The following is a 24,013-nucleotide window of genomic DNA, read 5'->3' as shown; positions in this document are numbered from 1 at the left end:
TCCTACAACTCTCAGGCACCAGGGTAATCCCATCAACGCTGTGTGGGATCACTCAGTGTCCAACAGACATGCTAGTCACAGCTGACTGGGTCGACCAGATGTTCCGGCACCACAAGTGCCCATGCCCTGGAGCCCTCTCTTCTTCTGAGAGTTTCTTTAACTTGGAGAAACTCAACAGCCTGGGTCTTTGGTGGTTTCTCCTTTTATGCCTCCTTAACTGAATGACATATGCTTGAATTCCAGTCTCTGGTTCAGCACTGTGTGTGGCAGATTGAGAAGGGCCGGGGCTCCTGGCCGTGCTCACTGTGTGCCCGAACTCCTGTGCAAGGTGGAACCACTTGGGACTTCTCAGCCATCCTTTGTACGTGGCTCTCAGTGCTCCCCACCCAACAGAGGGTGAGGTGTTCCTCCTTTCTCAGCCTCTTCGGTTCCTACTGCACCTTATGTGGGAGTCCACAAATGCAAAGCAGGGCAAAGACCGATGCACTGGCTGGACCAGGCACTGACATTTCACTTTGATCCCTTTTTATCCGACCGGAGTCCTGACTTCAAAAACTTAGTGAACTGACTAAGTCTGAGGTCTTGGACTTATCCAGCACCCTAAGATGGAGCTGAGACCCGCAAGGTAGACAAGAGCTGGGCATAGGCTACAAGGGTGGGAGGGAGAGTGAAAGGGCCGGATGCCAGGGAAAGGGTAGGGAAAGTGGCTGCTCCACAGACAGACAGTGACCTCGTGGTCAGAACAGCCTTGTTTACGACTCTGGTAGAAGCAACTGAGGCTACTCTCAGATGGAGAGTGACCATCTATGCTCTTGACGGTGGATGTGATATGACCAGCTTCTTGAGTTCCTGCCTTGACTTCCCTGACTGTGATCTGGGATGGTGAGCTAACAGACTCTTCTTCTTTTTTTTCCTTTGTTCTTTTCTTTTCTCTTTTCTTTTCACTCTGTGGCTGGCCTCGAACTCACAGATACCTAACTATGGGCATGACCAAGTGCGTGTTTGTTGAATGTAAAAATCAGTCACAGCACCTTTCCTGAGAGACCCAGAAAGCAGAGTAGTTCAGGGTGATAACAAGGAGGCTGGAGCTGGGGCTTCTCTACCCACAGCTTTGTACCCACAGCCAGGCTACTCACCCCTTCCTCAGTTTCCCCCATATTAGTATGGGATGAGAGTGGTCCTGCCCTGTGAGAATCTCTGGCAACAGGTTCAATACAAAGAAGCTCCTAGAAGAATCCTAGTGAGCACTCAGCACACTGCCACTGTGACTAGAGCGGGCAAAAGTCACACACTGATTAGTGTCCAGAAGAAAACCAACAGTCAGGCCCCAATCCATCCCCTCTCTCCTCCTTCCCAGCAAGCCTGCCCTTTACTCTTCGGCTGAGGTTTTCCTGGGTAGCCACCTGATTTACAGGAGAGAACCCGGCCACTACATGAGAGGGCACACAGAGCTGGTTCAGGCTGCTGGCAGGGACCTGTTCCTTCCCAGGCCACAGCTGTGAGGCATGCGGAGAAGTTTCCCTGTATGTCCTAATGTCTTTTCTGTTGCTGTGATAAAATGCCCTGACCAAAAGCCACTTAAGAAGAGTCTCAGCCAGGTGATGGTGTTGCACGCCTTTAATCCCAGCACTTGGGGGGCAGAGGCAGGCCACAGAGTGAAAAGTGCAAAGCTACACAAAGAAACCCTGTCTCAAAAAAAAGAAAAGAAAAGAAGGAAGGAAGGAAGGAAGAAAAGAAAAAGGAAAAAAACAAAGGAAAAAAAAAGAAGAAGAGTCCGTTAGCTCACCATCCCAGATCACAGTCAGGGAAGTCAAGGCAGGAACTCAAGAAGCTGGTCATATCACATCCACAGTCAAGAGCAGAGACTAGACACATCCTTGCTTGCTGCTCATGCTCGGCTTCCTTTCTTCACTCTTACCCAGTTGGGGACCCAACCCATGGAACAGCCTACATTCTGGGTGGGTCTTTCCACCTCAATTAACACTCAAGACCACCCTTGATAGACATGCCCGCAGGCCAAACTAGTCTAGGTAATTCTTAAGACTCTCTTCCCATGTGATTCTAGGTTGCGGCAAGATGCAGTTTAAAACTCACCTGCACACCTTGCTTTAGGGCAACTCCTTGGAAGAACGGGGGAAATGGCTCTGAAGTGTCTGGTGTCACCCCTGAAGAGGGGAAGCTCAAGAGGCCAGAGAGGGGAGGCTGGCCAGTCTTGACTCAGTTCCCTCTCCTCCCCTCCCTTTGTCTCTCCTCTCTCTCCCATGCTCTTCCCCCGGCTAAAGCAGAGCTCCTGGCCCTCACCTGGAAGAACATTACTCATCTGTGTGGCCAAGAAAGCGCCACCTAGTGTCAGCTTACGGGTTTGGCATGGAGAACCAGCCTCTCTATTCATCAGAGACAGGGAACACACATCCGTTCAGCAGCTAGCTACCTTAGGCAGGGTCTCCACTGACATTACTCCTCTTTTAGGTACAGTGCCATGGTGAATCTTACCATGGATACAGGAAACCAGAGCAATGGAAACCCTGGGCAAGGCCCACCTCCCCAGGAAACAGCCAGGGTGCTTGTAACTCTCTAGAACCTACTGTGCCTAGTTTTCAAGTACAGGGAAACTGATTGCCAGAGAGATCCAGTAGAGGCCCAGGAACACACACCCAAAGGGTTTCTTTGTGACCACAATGAAGGCAGGGCTAAGATAGTGTGTGAGGTCCAGACAGGACTCAGGGTGAGTAGACTGGACCTTCGTGTTGACTGAACTTGAGCCAAGACTAGGTAGGATCTTCTGAGGCTGCCCTGAGAATGCCCTTGACTAATGAAGGTGGGTCCTGTGGAAGGGGTACCTCTCCACCCAAAGCCACACAGCAAAGTCACTGAATTGAGACAGGTCCTGGGAGTCATCCAGCCCAGTCTATGCTCTGGCTGACAGATGAAGGAAAGGCTCCAATGCCCAGAGGTTCACGGGATAATGAGGGTGACCACGAACACACCTTGGAAAGTCTGAGTCAGAAGGCAGAGGCTGATAAACCAGCTGTCAGACCAGCTTCACCATGGAAAAATGAGGGAACGCCAGTCCTGGGGCCAGCTAGTCTGCCCAGTTATCGTGTGCTACTTTCAGAAGGCTAATTCATATGCACATGAGTAAATCTAACCTCCAAATTCAGAGGCATGTGCATGTGTTCTTGGCTCTAATAAGCCATGTGTACCTGTAGTTAAAACCAACAATGAATGTGCTTTCTTTCATTCCAAACTAACTCTCTCCCAGCCCTGGAAGGGAGGCACAGAAAACGCCTAACTTCGCTAACCCCTCGGCCACCTTCTTAGCCTCTAGCATCATTATGTAACCACGACCAGGATCCAGGGAACCCCAAAAGGACCGAGGGGTGGGCAGCCCGTGTCTGCTCAGTGGGGTGGCCCTGTGTGGGGTACACAGTGGAAGAGATGTTTTTATGTGGTTTTTCTGGGGCTCTACCTGCCCTCAGAAAGAAGCTGTAGCTAGCAGCTAGTCCCGACTCCAAGCTGCCTGGCTTCCTCTTGGATGTTTTTAATCACACACACACCCTTCCTGGTGGGCACCGTTGTCTGACCTGACACATGAATAAACTCAGTACCAAGGACTTTGCCTGAGGCCACCCGGCTGGAAGATGGCAGCCCCCTAAGAGGGGCATCAGGCAATGGTGAGGTCTGAGGCCAGTTTTGGTTGGCGTAGTCAGGGTTGTAGATAGGACTGGGGCTTCGGCTTATATTGGTGGAAAAAGCTGGCCAAGCAGACCCAGTGCCTCCTGCAATGGAGTGTGCTGCCCAGCCTTTCATGGCCCCATCCTCACATGAACCGACCGTGGCTTAGACTCACTCACGGGCAGCTTCCACGGGGAGGAAGCTAGGCTGAAAAAGGGGCCTTAAATCAAAGGTTGGAGAGCAGGGATGCCCCCTTTCAGATGTGAGCACAGGATGGGAAGGGCTTAGCTCTTGATATTGACAATACCCACCCATGTCCACTCCCTGTGAACTCTGTAATACCCTATCCATCCATGATGATACTTAGGCTGCCGGGATGGGGAGGACCATCCCAAACGGCCGGCTTTCCCAGGAATGTTCTGTGATGAATATATCTTATGCAGAGACAAATAAAAGACACGGCCAAAACAATTCCCCCTAGCACAGAGTGTTTCTACAGAATAATCCATGGGCTACACCACAGTCAGGACCAGAGCTCCAACTCATACCAACCATGTGACTCAGGTGTGGGGACCTGCAATGCTCTGAAATGATCAGTTGCACGATTCTTCCGGTGTGGATGGGACAAGCCGGGGAACTGGAAGCAAACGTTTTGTGGCCCTCTGAGTTATTTTTGAGTTTGAAATGTATGGAAGTCTCAGAAGAGTTCAAAAAAGAAAGAAAATGCGTCCAATTTCAAACCAACATATTGAATCGAGTAATTTAAGCCACGATTCTCAAACTGTTCATGGAGAACTGACAGGCTCTGATGCATTTTAAAAAGACGTCTCAGTTCCAAGGCTGGAATGGCATCCCCACCCCCACCCAGGCATGGTGAGACCTAACCAAGTGGCAGAACCACAAAATCTCATCGAAACACACACAGTCGCTCCCAGGGCTAAGTGACTCCTCACTGCAACGCCTCTTGCTTGGGCACTGGACTGGTTACTTTCCCCATGCTGCCCAGGACTGGCATTTACTGCTCGGGAGCAGTTGCCTCCTCGTTCTGACGAGAAACTAGCTCAAGTCTGACACAGAAACAGGACAGGCAGCTGCTGACACATGTCCCAAGTTAACACAAAAGACAACGTCATTGGCGAGAGCTGCTGAGGGGCAGGCCGGGCGCCAGAGCTCGTGCCTTCTTTCACAGAGCTCACACGAGTAGGAGCCCTCACAAGGGCCACCTGCCTGGGCTCACAGGGTGGGGAGGAAAGCATCTTTTAAAATCTCTATTACCTTGTCGGTGAGTTGGGTTTCAAGTTCTTTGAGTGTCCGGTTGTGATCTATCTCGTTCCCATTGCCCCTTGAAAGTAAAAGAAAAACAATTTTTGTTAATATTTCCCCTCCGACAGATGTTGGCGCTGGACCTGTACAGCTCTGTGTCAAAGTCTTTCTGAATCACCTCTTTTAAAGTGCTACGAGTTTCAGGAACGTGAGCTTCCCTGGACCCCACTTTCCTTATCAGTAAAAGGAAATACAGTATTTCCTTGTCTTCAGGGAGTGTGGGGACTTGACGGACACCAAGCCTCACTCCATCCAAGCCCACAGCACTGTTCTGGACCAGGGGTCATCCGATGTAGAGACTCGGTGGGCTAAGTACTGTTGTACTCCATCCTGACTATGGTGGATTCCAGGTCCTATCTGACACCGGGAGCCTCTTGGTAAAGGACTTCCGGGCCATTGTGAGCCTGTGTCACCTGACTGGCTCCACCTGCTCTTCCCCCAGCTCTCCTGAGGTCTGCAGGATCTGTGTGGCTACCAAGCCTCGGAGCTTTAAGACTGATGGGTGGGGTCGGGTGCGGAGCAGGGAACGGAAGAGGCAGAGCGTGGGCTCCTCTCCTCCAGGCCGCTTCTCCATCACCTCCCACACAGCCAGGCTAGGCTGGAGGGGTGAGCAGGACACCACCCCAACTAGAGTCAGCAACAGACAGAAAGAAACAAGGGAGTGGTGTGCTGATGGGCGCCAGGGAGAGATAATAGTGAATGAGGGAAGTTGAAGGTGGGGCAATGGGTCATCTTTGGGGTGAGGGTAATAAGAGGCTTCTGCTTGGGTGTCACGTGACCCTTGAACTAAAGGACAGCACAGCTCTTCAGGCCACACAAAGGGGACAGGCAACAACAGGCAGCCCCAGGGGCAGGTGCTCAGCACACAAGAGTCAGCATTAAGTGGCTGGAGCTGGATCAAAGGATTAGAGATCCACATGGGGAGTTTAGAGACAGAGGGGGTGTTGTGAGCCTTAAGAAGCAATCTGGACTTTTAACTAAGGGGCATGAAGCTCTTGGAGCAGCTCACTTCACTTTAAGAAGCCAGTGCTGAGTGCAGTTCAGTTCTGTGCCCAAGTTACAGACAGGACGGGTCAGCATCCCGACTCTGTGTTAACATACGCTTAACGCTGTTTGGGTGGCATGTCCAGTCAATGGAAAACACGGTTCACAGCACACACTTAGGAGTTACAGAATAAGAATTGATAAATCCTCTCACTTTTCACCATTCTGTGTGCCTAGGCCTACATTTTTCTCTAGCTCCAACTTGTCAATCTTTGTCTTTTAAGTAAAATGTTTACACTAATTAAATGTTTAAGTGTAATAACATACATTTCCTTTAACCAGCAGTTACTCCGACTCTCTGTAGGGAGAGTCTTTCCATCTTCTCCCCTCAAGCATTTTTATCCTTTTACCGAAGGCATCTTCGTTTTCAAAAGCCCAGAGCTGGGTTTCCTAGTCTGCGGTCTCTATCCTTTAACTGAATATCCAGCCTGTACAGAATGCAGAGCGCACACGTACGCGGGGTTGAGCTGAGGATCTGCCTCATGTTCGTTCCTTTTACCACTTGTTCTAGATTTTTCTCTCCTTTCTTCCCTTTTAGATTGGGTATTTTTTTTTTTTAAATCATTTTCTTTTTCCCTGTCTGGAAGTTGAACATTTGCTTCTGTCGTCTGTCAGCTGCCCTCACCATGTGCAGACGTCACACTTCGGGGTGTAGAGTTAATGCCCCTAGCCTCTTGTCGGAGAACTCCAACTTAGGCCACTCTGTCTCCTGCCTGGATTTTGACTCCAAACCTTTTATTGAATGCACAGAAATGCTATGAACATTTGCACAGCCAATCCTCCTTCTGTTTACTCAGTTTCACGATGTTCCTTGTTTTGTTCCTAAAAATCTCAGACCTTCGCGACCCTGATCATTTTTTTTTTCTCTTCTATATTGGTGAGTCAGCATCTTGGCCCTGAATCTTGATTTTGTAACATGTTTCTCATTTCCCTAGCTTCAACTCATATCCTCCTTCCTCACTCCCCAGTGCTGGCTCCACCACACCTGCCCAGACTGAACTGGCCTTGGAGGCTTTCAAGTTCAAGACACAGCCGTAATCAGGGCTTCCTTTCTTCCACACCGGCCCTTCTCCTGATGGATCTGATCGCTTGCCTTTTTGAGGCAAACAGCCTACCTCCCCTGCAAGCCCTACTTCTCTCAGCTCACAGCCTTTGTTCTTCAGTTCTTCTGTGGCAGGGCTGCCTGCCTGGAACCAGCGTACATGTTCTCTTTGAATCCGTGCTCGGCTACTGCTGTCTGCTTTATCCATCTGAATCCTGGTAGCCAGCCTAGGGAAGCAATGTCACACCGTAAGGCCTGTTCTCTGGTAGGGAATTCAGCTTCCATCTAATGATTATACTCCAGAAACTTCTTCAGAACTCTGTGGTGAGTCTTCAAAGGTAGAGCTCAGAAAGCTTTTTAAACTTCACCGAGATCTGCATGGTGTTATACATGGAAGACTATTACACCATCCAGTCAGCACAGTGCCAGTGCCCTGTGGATCTGCCACTGCATAGAGGGCTATTTGTGCAGCCCATATGTAAAGGGGTCCTATGTGCCCACCAGAAGCAAATCACAGTGGGCACACTGGCTCATTTTGGCTGGGCAGGTAGCTCAGGGAAGAGCTTGCCTAGCATGGGCATGGTTCTGGCTGCCCCCCCCCCCCAATATCTCCAACCCCATAAACACACCAGAAGAAAGAGAAAGTTAATTTCTCTTTTAGTAAATCACTCCATGGGTGTTTCTAAAGGATGAATAGTGACGCTATCCATATTACAGAGAGCACAAGCTCCTCCACCCTGGAGACGGCAATCCCCCATCTTGAATGTAGCAAAAGCTTAAACATCTGGGTTATAATTACACCTATAGGAAAAATACCCCTTGCACTCTTCCTTCGGCCTCCACTTTAGTCAGCTTGCCATGGCACACCAAGAACACCTGTGGCAATTTTTACATGTGGTTGGTTCTTGTATAGTTAAGGTGGCCAGGGCAGAAGAGAGGGAGATGTAGGCCATTACTGAATAGTCTTTCCTCAACATGGCCGATGGCATGGAGTGTGACCTGGAATAAAGGTGTCCTCCACAACGTCTTTCCAGGGGGGACGTGCTGTGGCCACAGTAAGTCTGACCTGCACCACAGCAGGGACTTGAGCTGTTATTCTGCTACAGCCCAGTGATTGGAAGTTAAGCAGCTCTCACAGGCTGCCCCTCAGTTGACGCAAGTTGGTATGAACAAGTCCTACAGGGCCTGGCTGAACCACACTGGACTGAACACAGCAGGCAAAGGTGTGGTTCTGCTGCTTCCAAGCATGGAGGCTCAATTCCTGGGGTGGAAAGTATCAAAGCTCCACATGACACAGCCTTCCCAAGCCCTTCTTTCCACACCCCAGTGGGCATCGGAGCACGCTGCAGAGCCTGAAAGGCTCAGCCCCAGCTGACCAGGAGCAGCGACTCTCCACACCCCAGCATCACAAGACAGCTGCGCCGCATGCCTCTAGCTCAGAAAAGACCAAGGCTCAGAGGAGACATGTCCACAACTTTCATGTGGTCGTAGTCATCTTTCTTCCTGAAGTGACAGAACACCTGACTCAGCCGACAGGAGGTTCCGGCCACCAGGCAATGGCAGCTTGTAACATAGAGCAGTTTCAGGAAAGGGCCAGGGTAGTGACAGCTCCCAGGACACAATGTCCCCCACCATGAATTTGTTCCTTAAGCCAGTTCAACCCTGGGTTGACAGTCTACTCCAGATTTAAATCCAACACTGAGCTAATGCATCCCTGAAGGCAGAGTCCTAATTTTCCAGTCACTTCCCCAAAGTCCATCAGCTGTCAATCAAAGCCCCATGCATGAGCCTGTAGAAGACATTTCCTCGTCACACTGACACACAGCATCATAAGGTTAAAAATCTACAAGCTGGTGTCCTAGTGAGGGTTATTATTATTGTGATGAAACACCATGGCCAGTACGGTGGATAGGAAAGGGTTTCGTTGGCTTAAACTTCGACATTATTGTTCATCATCGAAGGAAAGTCAGGACGGGAACTCAATCAGGGCAGAAACCTGGGGGCAGGAGCTGATGCAGAGGCCATGGAGGGGGGCTGCTTACTGGCTTGCTTCCCTTGGCTTGATCAGCCTACTTTCTTATAGAACCCAGGATCAACAGCCCAGAGATGGAACCAACCACCCTCAATCACTAATTAAGAAAATGCCCTACAGGCGTGCCTGCGGCCTGATCTTATGGAGGCATTTTCTCAATTGAGGTTCCGTCCTCTCAGATGACTTTAGCTTGTGTCAAGGTGACATAAAACCAGCCAGCACAGTCAGACAGCCGCCGTCATGAGCACGGTGCTCTGGCATCAGCGGCTGAGCACACTGTGGTAAGAAGGGGAGTGGGCAGTACTGTGTCCCACAGGGGAAATCTCACTCTCATTCTTACAAACAACATAGAATTGTGGGATTGGCGAGTACTTTTCTCACTGCTTTTATATTCCTCTGGTTTTTAAACGTTTACCAATTTATTTCCTTATTTGTTTTGCACAGTATACATGTGGAGGGCAGAGGACAACCTGTGGGAATCTGTTCCCTCCTTTCACCCCGTGGGTCCCAGGGACTGAACTCAGATCATCAGGCTTGGCAGCAAGCACCTTTCCTGCCGAGCCATCTTGCTGGCCCTCTCTCTGACGCTGACATTCTGCCATTTCTCATGATATAACCAGTTAGGCATTTCTTTATCCTTCTCTGGCTTGAGATTCTCAGCTGCTCTCTTTTTATTTCAGTGTCCTTTCTTTTCCATGCCTGTGGTTTGAACGTTCCTCTCCAAATGTTGGTGTTGTGTACCAAAGAAGGGCCTTGAAGACGTCATCGGTGACTAGGTAGCTGGTCCTTGCGCCCCTCGCCTTCCTCCAGGAAGATGCATGGAGGAGGCTGTGGAGCTGGGGCCTTCATCTTGGACGTCCTGGCCTCTGGAACTCTCCCATATTATTGCCACTCTTAGAGATGGCCCAAACTGTGTTCTGTTATAGGTACACGAAACAGAGCAGGACAGATCTTCTTGGAAGTGTCACGTGCCCTCCCCCTCCTCCTGGCCTTTGTCCCTTGTGCCGTCCTCTCGGTTTGGCACCTCTGTATCTTTCTGGGCTGCATCCTTCAGAGCTGCCTTCCCGTCCACTAGTGTTCTTTCCAGCTGTGTTTGCTCCACCGTTTCACCAACCTGCTCAATCCAGACCTCTAATCTTCAGCACCACGAGTCCCATCATGCACCAGCGCTATTTATTGAGAGTGCTCTTCTATTTGGTTCTTCCCCTGTGGCAGCCCCCTTGGCTTTGCTTCTTGTCTTTCTTTACTTTATGGACAACAAAACTGAGCACAGGAACTCACTGTGATGTGGACAGGGATTCACTACGACTTGGCCGAAGCCCATAGAGCCAAAGCTGACTGTAGAGAAAGTATCCTCCTCTGGACACCACTTTCCATTTTATCTTGGCCTCTTAGAGGAGTTCTACTCTTGATAGCCCACTAACACATTAAAATACTTGTGTGTGTGTGTGTGTGTGTGTGTGTGTGTGTGTGTGTGTGTGTTTGACTTTTTATCCAGCATTTTAATTGTCTTCCATAGAAATGCTGTTTATGGTACATAACCTGCCATAGCCACAGAAGGAGACTTAATTAGAATGCACGGTCTCCAACCATCAAGAGAATCCAGCTTCATAATAAGTCAGAAATCTTTCAAATTTGGTGGAAATACGTAGCCTTTTATGATTAAGAAAGTAACTCAGGATCCTTCTCATCTCAAATTATCAGACTAAGGTTTCATAGTAAGGCACACACATAAAGATCTCTTACTTTTGGTTCTTCCAGCTTATTTTTTTAAACAAAGACTATTCAAAAGAGGATATGGGACACCCAACAGTATTATCCCATAAATGGGGTGGGGCTGGGTCAAGAGCATGGATGTAGAGTCTGTAAACAACCGGTCATTCTTCTGAGTGGCTGTGGAAAGCAGCTCAGTCTATGACTTACTCAACACCACACAGAGCCCGAGGCCTCCCACACACACACTGTCGATGGGTATGTTTCTGCTGTGACAGGGTCCCCAAGTCTGGGCAACTGATGATGTTGGGGTTCATGGTCAAGGAGCTGGTTAAAGAACTGGAAGGTGCTAGCTCGGGGTCTCTAGTGAGGGCCTCACACTCCTTCAGCTGGTGGCAGAAAGTGGAAGAGGAGGCGCATGTAGAAGAGAGACCCTAGGAGCATCTGGCTTCACAGAAGCCACTCCTGAAGGTAAATCATCTAGTGCCATGAGAGCAAGAACCCACTACCGTGAAATCAGGACCACCTCTTCCAGGGGCCCTTACCCCAACCCCAAATGCTTTCCAACAGGCCCACTCCCAGCAATGCCAATAAAGGGGTTAAGAAAATGTGAATTTCTGGGGACCCACTTGAGCCACAGAGAGGGGCTGATATCTGTCATTGCAGCTAGAGCTATTTCTCTAGTGATTTTTAAATTGTAATTTAAAGGAAAAAAGTCATAAAATTTGTTCTTGTGGGTTGAGAGTACAGCTCCATAGGAAAAGCACTTACTTAGCATGTAAGAACTCAATTTCTTACCACCACAAAAAGAAAAAAAAAACACTGAACCATTTTAAGTACATAGTTCAGTGGTGTTCAGCATATTCAAGATGTTGTGCAGAAGTCCTAAGGGCCCATCACCCGTGGCTCCCCATCACCCACAGCTCTCTATCATCCATGGCTCCCCATCACCTCTTCCTCCTGCTGCAGTGATGCTTGTGCCTGAGCTGCAGAGGGAGGGCAAGGGGGACAGGGAGTCAAGTGTGACTCTATAAGGGCAATACTTTTAAAAGGTGCTAACTGCACAGGATCAGATTTATTTTATGTATAAAAGTATGTATCTGTGTGTGGGTATGTGCACATGAGTGCAGTGCCCATGAAGGCCAGAAGAGGGCATTAGATCCTCAAAACCAGGATCATAGTCAGTTGTGAGCTGCCTGACATGGGTGTTGGGAACTCAATTCAGATCCCCTGGAAAAGCAGGAAGGGCTTTTAAGCTGCTGAGTCATCCATCTCTCCAGCCCCCAAATTAAATTATTGTAATTGTTTGTATAGCTCCATAGAAAATGAGGCTTATTCACACAGAGTCAGATAAGCAGTGAGTAATTTTCTTACTAAAACAGTATTTCCTAAGCCACAAACTGGAACCCAAAGCATTTCTGCCAACAGAGCCATTGAGGGTTATATGCCGGCCCAAACAGGCAACAATGAACCAGTGAGCCCTACATTTAAGCTAAAACCACGACGCATAGAGGTGCCTTAACAAAACCTTCAACATCCTATTTTCCCCTGTCCAGCAAAACACTATCACTTTCCATTGAATGGCACAAAAATGTATAAAAACAACTAATTTCAACCCTGGAATCTTAGTATTTCACTTCAAAATTAAAACCCATTGTTTCCAGATTTAAAATACATTAGACACAGGATGTTTTCAGCCTAGCTTTAACCCTCCTATGCTTATGTTCTATTACAGCCTCGTTCTTTCTAAATACAATTTTGACTGAGGATTAATCCGTTAAATGTTATGTGGACAAGCTCTACTCATGCATTTTCCATGGAGATACAGCTATGAGCCACACCTGCAATTGTAGCACTTGGGAGGCTAAAACAAGAGGATCATGAGTTCAAGACCAGCCTGGGTGATACAGCAAGTCTCAGTCTCAGAGAGGAAAGAAAGAGATAGAGACACAGATACCGATGCATGACTAGAACTGACTCGAGTGGCCTGTGTTGTGACGCCAAGCATTCGCTCATATCAAATGTTAATATGAGTGACCAAAAAAAAGCCCACTTACCTCCTTATAACATTTATATTTAGATCAATTCCACCAAACCTGGACAGGAATTCGAGGTATGGCACATTCCCCGAGCTGGTGAGTGGGAGCTACGGTCAGACAGAAAGCGTGACAACGTGTTAGAGAATCGAGGCTCCAGCAACAGTCCACACAGCAGGCTTTTGTGTCAAGTAATGTTGTAACGTCGAAGCTGCTAAGGGAACAGACACTCTATTAAACATCCGTGAGTCCTTTCCAGGAGCCTGAACTGATACACGTCCTCAGAAAGCAAAGAATGAGGCAGTCTGTGCTCAAGGAAAAGCGAACATGTCTTGATGACATTATCAAACACTGACCTGAGCTCAGCCTAACATCTACATATAAATCAAATAGAATCTGCGCGAACATTCCTATGTGTGGTGTGTACTAGAAGCTGGGGGGAGAGCAGAGATGTCCATCTAGTGTCAAGGTAGAAACTGTCACTGTTAAGAGTTATTTTCCTAATGGATTTCTATTATAATTATTTCTCTGTTGGGGAAGGGGTGTGTGCGCCCCAGTGTAGGTGTGGGGGTCAGAGGACTGCTTGAGGAAGTCGTTCTCTTCTACCGTACGGGTTCCAGGGACCGAACTCAGGTTGTTAGCCTTGTTGGCAAGCATCTTTACCCAGCAGGCCATCTCACTGGCCCAAAAGTCCTATAAAGGATACTATTGGGTCAGGTGAGTCCATATGAATTACAGATTAAATAAAATGGTTAAATCAATTGAGATTGGCTCTGCACTGTGATTACGAGAGAGGTGGGTCCTTGTTTTTAGGAAATATATGTCCTGAAGTCAGAAAGAACTGTGAGATGATCAGCTTCTTCGGTGTTTGAAGACTTTCTCCAGAAAACAAAATGTACTCCAGGGTGTTGAAGATCACGGTAGAAGATCTGTGACCTCCCTGGCACATGGATCAGAAGAATCACCCTCCTGAAAACAGCTGCATCACTGTAAGTGATCTAAAGAGTCAACACAGTTCCCAGCAAAAGTCCAATGACATTTTCACAGGAAGAACAAACAAACGAACAACCCTAAGATTTATATGGAAACACACAGATCCCAAATTACACAACAGAGCCACAGTAACAAAAGCTGGACACGGACACAAACACACATGCTGACCAACAGGACAGGCTGCAGGACCCAGAAGGAAACCTACACACTCCAGCCACCTGGTTCTCAGAAAGGCCAAGAACTCACACTGGAGAAAAGTCGGCCTCTCCAACTCAGGGGGCTGAAACACTGGACACTCAGAGGCTGAAGACCAAAACTAGATCCCAGGATCACTCTGTGCATAGATAGATAGATAGATAGATAGATAGATAGATAGATAGATAGATAGATAGACAGACAGACAGACAAGGCATCAAGGACATTTATGTAAGACTTTACACACTGAAACCACTGAAGGAAAATGCAGCAGAAATACTTAAAGATCTGGGCATAGGCAAGGACTTTCTGAAAAGGACACCAATTGCTCAGGAACTCACTGCACACAGTTCAAAGCTCTTTAACACGAGAAACAATCGCCAGAGTGAAGCAACATGTATCAGATGGGAGAAAAGCTTTGCCAGTTAGTCATCTGACACAAAATTAGTGTCCAGAATATATAAAGAACATGAAAGATTGAATAACAAATAACCAATAAGCCAGTGAGTGAACTGAACAAACTATTCTCAAGAGTACAAGCAGCTAATAAACACATGAAAAGATGCCCAACCTCCCTAGTCGTCAGGGAGATGCAAATCCAATCCACTATGTGGGCCATGGGGGATGCAGTGGGTAAGAGTGCTTGTTCTGCAGACACGAGGACCTTGTTTGAATTCTCAGCACCCATGTGAAAAAAAAAATAGAAAAATTAAGAATAATTAAAAAAAAACAAACAGGCATGGATACACACGCCTGTAAAGCCAGCACTGGGGCGTCAGGGCAAGTGGATCGCAAGAGCTGTCTGGACAATGATTCTAAGCTGAAATAGTGATTTTTCTGATTAGTGAGATCCTGTTGCATGGCCATGGGAAGCTATGGAGGAAAACACTGATATTTTGCTCTGACCTCTGCATGTGCATACATGGGCATGTACCGGCACACTGACATGGACACACATATACACAGAGAGACACAGATACACACACCACTCCAATTAAAAAGTTAAGTGACATGGTTAAGCTTTTAAAACTCCAATGTGTTTCTATCCCACTCCAGTGACTTAAAAAGCAAACAAACAAACACAATAGCAAAGGCTGACCTTTGAACCTGTATACTGCGTGGGAATGGAAATTAGTGCAACCATTATGGAAATCAATATGCAGGGTCCTTACAAAAACTAAAAACAAGACTTCCATGTGAGCCAGCTGTTCTACTCCTGGTACATAATGATGGATCCTATGTCTGCACGCCACAGAGATACTTAGACATCCATGTTTATCACGACGCCATTCACAACAGCCGAGCTCTGGAACCAGCCTACGCATCCGTTAGCAGATGAAGAGAGCAGCTGTGAATGTGCAATGGGGTTTTATTCAGCCCTGAAGGATGAAAGCATGTCATCTCCAAGGAAATGGATAGAACTGGAGGTCATCCTGTTCAGTGACGTAAGCTAGACTCAGGCAGATACCACAAACACGCCTTCTCTTATACACAGTCTAAATTTAAAAATAAAAGGCATCATTTCTCGGCCTTTTGGCTAAGATTGGATGTGGAAATAAGACATAGGAAAGTAAAAGGAGGAATGTTGGAGAGAAGAGATGGGAGTGAAAGCATGTTGGGAATGAGGATGACTAAAGCACGCTACAAACACATGGTGAGTAGCAAGATAAAGATGGTTTTGTACTGTTTTCACTAATAAAAGCACATGCACTGGGCTGAGGAGACAGCTCAGAGGTTAAGCAGCATTGGCTGCTCTTTCAGAGAACCCAGGATCGGTTCCCAGCACCCACATGATAGCTCACAACCATCTGTAACACCAGTTCCAAGGACGCTGGTGCCTCTTCTGGCCTCCACAAGCACTGCACACACATGGTACATATACACACATACAGACAAACACACATACACATAAAATAAAAATAAATCTTTAAAAAATAGCCATGATGTACATGTTGATTATATTGCTTGCTTATGTGCATGCAAATGCGTGTGTCTCACACACACACACACACACACACACACACACACACACACACACACAGAGCTGAGATCCCAGGAGAAGAAAATGAAGGGAAGCTTGTACCACAGACAACTCAAAGCAGAAGGACATAAGATTGCTGTGCCACAAACACTTTTAGTATCATTCTTAAGGAAAAATTTCTGAAGATTCAGAATTATTTCCAATACAAAGTTGAATTCTTTAAATGGAGGTAATTATTAAAGAAGGATCATGGATCTAGAATTTAAATAAACACCAGTATATAATCAATATAAACATAATAAGTCTCATACAGGTTCACATAATGTACTATCCTTCACACCTAATGATTCCCAAGCTGCACAACTGAGTTGATATTTACTCAGCCTTGAAATAGCAGCCTCAAAGCCTAGCATGGTTATCTCAGTGTCCCCCAAAGGATAAATTTCTCTTCCCCATTTAAAACATGTCTAACTAGGAAATGAGGCCAGAGGGATGCTGGCTTATGGTACGCCTTTGGAGACGCTTCTCCTGTAAAGGGCACCTGTGACATCTACTTCCAAGAGTGTGTGTTTCGGCAGATATGGTAGCAGCAGGTACTTAGGAGTTTTGCTAACAGGACAAAAGATGGGCAAGAACAGGTTAAACCGGATGTTCTCAGTGATAAGATAAAAGAGAACGGGGCCTGGGAGGATCCCTCAGTCAGTCAAGTACTTGCAAGGACCTGGATTCAGTCCCCAGAAGCCACACTTTAAAAGCTGAGTGTGGTGACATGTGCTTATAATCCTCACACTGGGGAAGTAGAGATGGGAGGACCCCTGGGCTCGCTGGCCAACTAGCCTGGCCTACCTATGTGGAAGTTCCAGGCCAATGAGCAAGCCTGTCTTAAAACCAAGGTGGACAGTGCCTGAGAAACATTTGACATTCTCTTTTGGCTTCCACATGCACACACATATGGACACATACACACACACACACACACACACACACACACACACACACACAGGATATAAGAGAATGATTAGACACTTGCCAGATTACACCCAATAAACAAGTATACATGTGGACAAACGTGGACTGCAGGAAGCAAGTCCTGGGGCTGGACGTGGGCTGCAGAAGAGGGGGGTTCACGATCTGTATCCACCACGCTGAGTATCCCCATAACCTTGGTCTCCAACTTAGAACACCACAGGGCCAACACACAACTTAGTTCTCTGAAATCCATTTATTCACAAGACTTTTGTATTTTTTAAGTGGTCTATGACTGGGCTGGGGAGATAGCTCACAGGGTAAAATGCTTGCTGCATGCACAAGAAGACCTGAGATCAGATCCCATGCACCTATGGAAAGGCTAGGCATGGAAGCATGTACCTGTAACCCATGCTGAGGGGTAGAGAGACAGGTAAACAGTAGGGCTCGGTGGCCAAGCAGTCTAGCCAATCAGTGAGCTCCAGGTTCAGTGAGAGACCCTGTCTCTAAAAATAAGGTGGGGAGCAACAGAAAAAGACATTCAAAGTTGACCTCTGGCCTCCACAGCTGTATGCAGAGGCAACCACACACACACATACAGAGAGAGGGGGTGTGGGTCCATTTCAGTTCTCAGAGACTCTTCATGGAAACAAAGATGCAGAATAGGCGACAGCTAAGTCTAAGATGCCCCAACATTAAAGCATCCAGATGTGGCTCTCCAAAGAACATGAGAGCTAACAGATGTATAGATGACTTCTGGAAAACTCTATTCTAAATTCTAGGGAAGGTTATTATGAAATCTTTCCTGGTTTTATGCATTTCCGGTTGGGCTACCTACTGAAGAAGGATGTCACCCATGAACCAGTCAGTTTGCTCAGTCCAGGCATCGTGCTTGAGATCACTCACAGTGACTTTGGCCCCTGTGGCTGACCACCGATCCAGAGGCTCCAGGACCTGAGGAAGTGTGCCTGGTGTTAGGGGGAGAGGGCCAAGGTCCACTGTTTAAAAAGTCTCCAGTTCCAGCAACTTCTAAAAGCGACATGTAATGTCACAGTTTCTGTATTTCTCCTCCTGCAGAGCTATTTAGCCTGGGGAGACTGTCACCACGGTCAACTGACATCAGATCATGGCTGTAAGGACATAGCAGGGATTGTTGGCTTGTTTGTTTGTTTTTCAAGACAGGGTTTCTATGTGTATCCCTGGCTGTCCTGGAACTCACTCTGTAGGAACTCAGATCAATTCAAGGATGGCCTTGAACTCAAAGAGATCCATTGCCTCTGCCTCCCCAGTGCTGGAATTAAAGGCGTGTGCCACCACCACTTGGCTAGAGATTATATTTTAATTCTCCATTTGGCATAAAGTGTCTGTCCAGTGCTTACAAGGGTAAATATTCTTCTTAAGTCAGAAATATTCCCATGTGACAGCCACCCTACCCTCAGCAGGTCCCCAAGAGAGTGAGAGAGAGACTCTTGTCCACACAAAACCCTAGTGTGCTGTGGGATGGTCTGTATGTCAAATTGCTCTGATTGGTCAATAAGTAAAACACTGATTGGCCAGTGGCTAGGCAGGAAGTATAGGAGGGACTAACAGAGAGGAGAAAAGAAAGAACAGGAAGGCAGAAGGAGTCACTGCCAGCCTCCACCATGACAAGCAGCATGTGAAGATGCCAGTAAGCCACGAGCCATGTAGCAAGGTATAGATTTATAGAAATGGATTAATTTAATCTATAAGAACAGTTAGCAAGAAGCCTGCCACAGCCATATAGTTTGTAAGCAATATAAGTCTCTGTGTTTACTTGGTTGGGTCTGAGTGGCTATGGGACTGGCGGGTGACAGAGATTTGTCCTGACTTGGGCAAGGCAGGAAAACTCAAGCTACACTAGTGAGTCAATGTTCACAGCAGCAACATCCACAAATGTCAGAGCAGAAATGACCTAAAGACCCCAAAGGCTGGAAAGTTTGGCCCATCTACACACAGGGCCCAGGGGAAGGACTCCAGTGCTGCCCTGGCGCAGCCTAGGTGAGCACTGAACATGCTAAGTGCAAGTAGCCTAACAGGGAAGCACACACGTGGTGTGATTCCTTCTGTAGGAAATGCTCAGGACTGCCGGGTATGGTGGCACATTCCCTTTTAGTCCAGCACCTGGGAGTCAGAGGCAGGCAGACATATGGGAGCTCAAGGCCTCCCGCATCTCTACAGTGAGTTCCAGGCCAGCCGGAGTTACAGAATGAGACACTGTCAAGAAGGAAGGAAGGAAGAAGGAGAGAAGGGAGGGAAGGGGGAGGGAGGGAGAGAGGGAGGGAAGGACGATAAAAATAAATAAATAAGCATTTGGCATCTCCAGTGTCAATGAATGGATTAGTCACTCCTGGTAGATAAAAGGGGGTAGGGGAGAGTGACTCTTAATGAGCCTGGGCTCATTAGGTATTCAGGGCATATACATTCTATCTTAATTAAGCTGCTATTAAAAATGTAGACAGCCGTGAGTCTCTCTCTGACTTGGGCACTCTGGTTCAGCAGGTGACGCCCTCTGCTGTCACATTACTGAAGGAAGATCCTGAGAAAATGCCAGGCAGCCTCCAAAACCAAAAGGAGGTACTGGGGAGAGGAGCCATGTAACAGGATGGCCAGGGAAACATGCTAAGGATGATAGAGTCCAGACTTCTCACTCACTGAGCAGGCAGCTACAACTCTGGAAAAGGAAGGGCAGACCATCCCTGGAACACTGGGGAGAAACTGAAGACTGTCTTGAACAGTGGGCTTTGAACCAGAAATTACCAGGAGGTAATGTAAATACAGAGAGCTGTGTGTGTGAACAAATGGACTTTAGAGCTCTGCCCATGAGAAGGCTCCAATGAAGGCCTCCCAACAATGTCAGCCACCCTCTGCCTAAACCCTGGCTCCGGGCATCTTCATCCATCTAGAGCGAGCAGAGCTCTGGAGAGCGGGTGATTCTAGGACTCAGGCAAGGCAGCTACAGAAAAAATTGGTCTGTCTTAGAAGGCAAACAAGTCCTCAAGGAGTAATAATAGAGTTGTGTCCAAGGCTGGGGAAAACAGACTAGAGAGGCTCCTGCCGGCTGCACAGGGCTGATTTAAACACCAAAGTGAATAAATAATGGATTCATAACCCACTTACTAGGAGACCTCCAGTCCCTGCAAATATGTAAACAGTGGATGAACAGATTGAAAGTCAGATGAGAAACGGAATATTTACTAATCTGAAGGTTTCTCTCATGGAATATTAACTACAAAGTGCACACCCCAGAAAGCCTGACAGATTTCCGTTTGTGAAGTGGCCTAGGCAAGCGTCAACAGCTCCGAGACACACTGGAATCCAGTGCACCCTCAGAAGAGCTCAAGGTCACTGCCGGGACACACCCACCAGAGATGCTGCCAGCACCTGCTCCCAGGAAACCCCAGGCAAACCCACTCTGCAGTAGCAGAATGCAGAGCCAGGGAAAGATGGGGGAACCGGCCCAGACCAACAGGGACCAAATGGTCACCCAAAGCAAGGGCAGGGCCTGACTGTAATCTAGACCTACAAGGTGGGTGTGGGGCAAAGGCACAGGACTTTGAGGCTGGGCAGGGAGTCATGAGGCAAAGGGAGTCTCTATTTGAATAGCTGGGTTGTGGTTTGAAGTAAATCCACACTATAGCACCTGCAAGTAACAAAGAGCTTTTTCTCAAATGACTTAGGGAAAAGGTGTTCTCTGAGTTCTACACCCAGCTTGCCTATGACTTTGTTTTAGAATTACAAGGCTGTGACAGTGACAGACTGAGCGTTCTGGGGAGCAGGAGGAAGCAGGAGGGAGTTGAAACCTAGAAGAGGCAGGGAATGGGAGAGTTTCCAGTTCTCATTTTAGCTTCAGGCCAGGCCCACAGTCACTGCTCAGCACACAGTGCCTAAAACCCAGTGAAACCCCCAGACTTACTCCGCCACACGGGCATAGCATCAAACTGCCCTCGAAATTTGCACATCTGTACCCACAAATTAGTGAAGTCCCAGACCTCATCAGAGAGGTTTCCCTGTGCAGTGGATGGTGGATGAGGCAGAAAGTCATGAGTGGTCAAAGGGGAGAGAGTGTCATTGGAGTGTTCATCCACTAAGGGATGAACTATAACACACACACACACACACACACACACACACACACACACACACGCACACGCACACATGCACGCACACGCACACATGCACGCACGCATGCATGCACATATATACACACAAACATGCACCCACACATCATATACATATATGCACACACAAACATATGCACACACACACATAAGCACATACACATATATGCACAATAGGCACTTACATGCACACACACACACACACACACACACACACACACACAGCTCAAAGACCATTGTGGAAGCAGGACAGATGGAAAGTTCTTAAGAGCCAGAGGCTGGGGAGGACCAGAGCAGAACAGTGTCTTCTGAACAGGACAGGACCACCACACTCATGAGCTCACAACAGCTGTGAAAGACTGTACAATACCTACACAAGATCTAGCCTATCAGCATTTCAGCAGGCTTATGAGGATGGGCTTCATAAGCCCCACCCCTAGCTGAGGGGCTAGGAGCAGTTTGTGGCATCTGGGGGCAGGAGAGACAGTTTTCTTTAAGGATATGGCTTCCAGTAGGTCAACCATACTGCTGTGGATGACCCACACCAGGAGTACATGGACAGCATAGACTGGACTTAGTGGGCTATTCAAAGAAGACAAGAGGACACAAAGATGGGAGGGGGTTGGTGGGTCTGGAGGAGTTAGGAGAGGAGTAGGGATGGGTATTCTCAAAACACATCACACATATTATATACAAATTCAAATATTAATAGAATAGTATATTTTTAAAAGAGAGAGAGAACTCTGTCTTTCTGGCCTATGGGACTAGTATGCAGAAGCAAGAACAATCACAGCACCTGGAGGAGGTGGGGAGAGACACCCACTTTCTGGGGCCATAAGCTCTACCCAAGTATCTAGCTGACCTCAGAGAACCACGTGTATACAAGAGTCAAAGCAGCGCAGCTAAACATAAAAGATTTACATTAAGATATGAGCTCTGCCCTCTGCAGGCAAGATGGAGTTCATAGTTAGCTGCCCATCAAAACTAAGCATCTTCAGAGGGACAGACAGAAGCCAGAGGCTCCACAGCATTCGCAAACATGGTGGGAGGTGTTGTGGAATATTTGGCAGGCAAGATGTGTTCACCAGGCAAAGATGTGTTACATTTGTTTCTGCTGCCTTTGTTTAACAACATAAGGATGTGTGTTTAACTATGTAAAGATGTGTTGCATTTGTTTCACCTTGCCTGCCTAAGGCACCTGATTGGTCTAATAAAGAGCTGATTAGCCAATAGCTGGGTAGAGAGAGTATAGGCAGGGCTAGCAGGCAGAGACTAAGTAGGAGGAGAACTCTAGGCTCAGGAGGGACAAAAGGAGGAGAGAATGAATGGGATAAGAAGCCAGGCAGCCACCAGCCAGAACAGAGAAAAAAAAAGAAAGAAAGGAAAGAAGCAAACAGAAAAGTCAATTTAGAGAGTAGCAGAACAAGTAGCTAGCGAGCATTTAAAACTAATAATAAATCTCCATGTCATGATTTTTGTTGTAAAAGAAAAGCTGTACACACGTGCTTATCTATTTAAATGATTACTTTTTTTTTTTTTTTTTTTTTTTTTTTTTTTTTTTTTTTTTTTTTTTTTTTTTACTTTACTCATCATGTATTTAATAGAACGAGCTTCTTATTGTATTAATGAAAAAGAAAAGGTAAAACACCAACAATTTCAACAGTGATAACATTAAATGCCACAGTATTTGAACATTCATGATTGAATAAAACATTATTCAAATTAATTCCTGGGCCAGCTAGATGGCTCAGGAGTTGGGGGACTTGCTTCCAAGACTGATAACCTGAGTTCAATTCCTCAGATCCATGTGGTAGAAAATAACTGATTCCCACCCTTGTCTTCTGACCTCTACATGTACACCATGTCATGTACACACACGCACGTGTACGCATGCACTCATGAACACATAAACAAATAAATAAGAAATTGAGTTAATTTAATCTGTTATTCACCTTTTAAGGTGACTGCTAAAAAATTTGCCTGTATGGCTCACACATTATTTCACTGGACCAATCTGGTCTGTGTTATTATCCAAACATACTCAGATGAACAACCATGAAAGCTGACCCATCTCAAAAGATAAGACCATTGGTGGGAGCTAACTCAAGGATGAGCAGTGTGTTAGATGTACTAAGCAAGGGCCTGAGAGCAGCTCTTTCAACTGTGTTTAGGGAAGTAAGAGAGAGACAAACAGAAGAATGAAATCTAAACAAGCAGAGAGGGGAACCAAATGAAATTCTAGATGTTAATAAACAATGTCTAAAGTTGCAGGCTCGGGGGATGATGGACCAATAGCAACACAGGAGGGCAGGGAAACCACAGTAGGTTTGTGAATAGATTCCTGATATCCAGTCTGAAAAATACAGAGAGTATGATGTTCTTTAAACAGAGAAATGTGGGAGCCCACGGGGACAATACCAAATGCCCTAAAAGAGAGAGGATAGGGCTAAAAATATATTTGACTGAAAATGGTTGATAACTTCCTGACAAACAAAACTGAGCAGAGGCGAAACCTGGAGAGCAATGTGATACATGTGTACAAGAAGAAACAAAATCCAGAATACAGGTGTTGTCTTAGGCCAGGGCTGCACTAGAGAGTCCAGGTTGGCTTCCAACGTGTGATGTAGCCCATGCTAGCCTGGAATTTGAGGTCCTCCTGCCTTAGCCTCCCTAGTGTTGGGGTCACAGTTCCACTACACCCTATTTAAATTACATATTTTTAAGAGTCAGTGGAAGAAATGTGATGAACTCCTGGAGTTAAAAGGAGAACGTGACGATATCCATGGTCCGCTGAACTACTGTGTTCATAACACTTCATTCTCCTGTGTCAGTTACATGCATATTAACCTGGGTGGTGTATATATCAAATTCTAA

The 24,013-nt window shown here is 47.0% G+C and overlaps 1 protein-coding gene across 1 annotated transcript in view; it reads right to left on the bottom strand.

Annotated features, from left to right (window-relative positions):
* Efcab6 (EF-hand calcium binding domain 6) overlaps window positions 1–24,013 on the bottom strand; it is a 191,116-nt gene that overhangs the window by 143,974 nt on the left and 23,129 nt on the right. The window contains exons 5-6 of the mRNA XM_037197495.1: window positions 12,887–12,975; window positions 4,951–5,017 (exon numbers count right to left, since the gene is read on the bottom strand). Coding sequence (XP_037053390.1) covers window positions 4,951–5,017; window positions 12,887–12,975 — 156 coding nt within the window. The remainder of the gene's footprint in view (window positions 1–4,950; window positions 5,018–12,886; window positions 12,976–24,013) is intronic.

The sequence above is a fragment of the Peromyscus leucopus genome, chromosome 20 (assembly GCF_004664715.2).
Source record: "Peromyscus leucopus breed LL Stock chromosome 20, UCI_PerLeu_2.1, whole genome shotgun sequence".
NCBI classification, from domain to species: domain Eukaryota; kingdom Metazoa; phylum Chordata; class Mammalia; order Rodentia; family Cricetidae; genus Peromyscus; species Peromyscus leucopus.
Note: the sequence above shows the minus strand (reverse complement) of the source record. Positions and strands in the feature narration are given on the sequence as shown.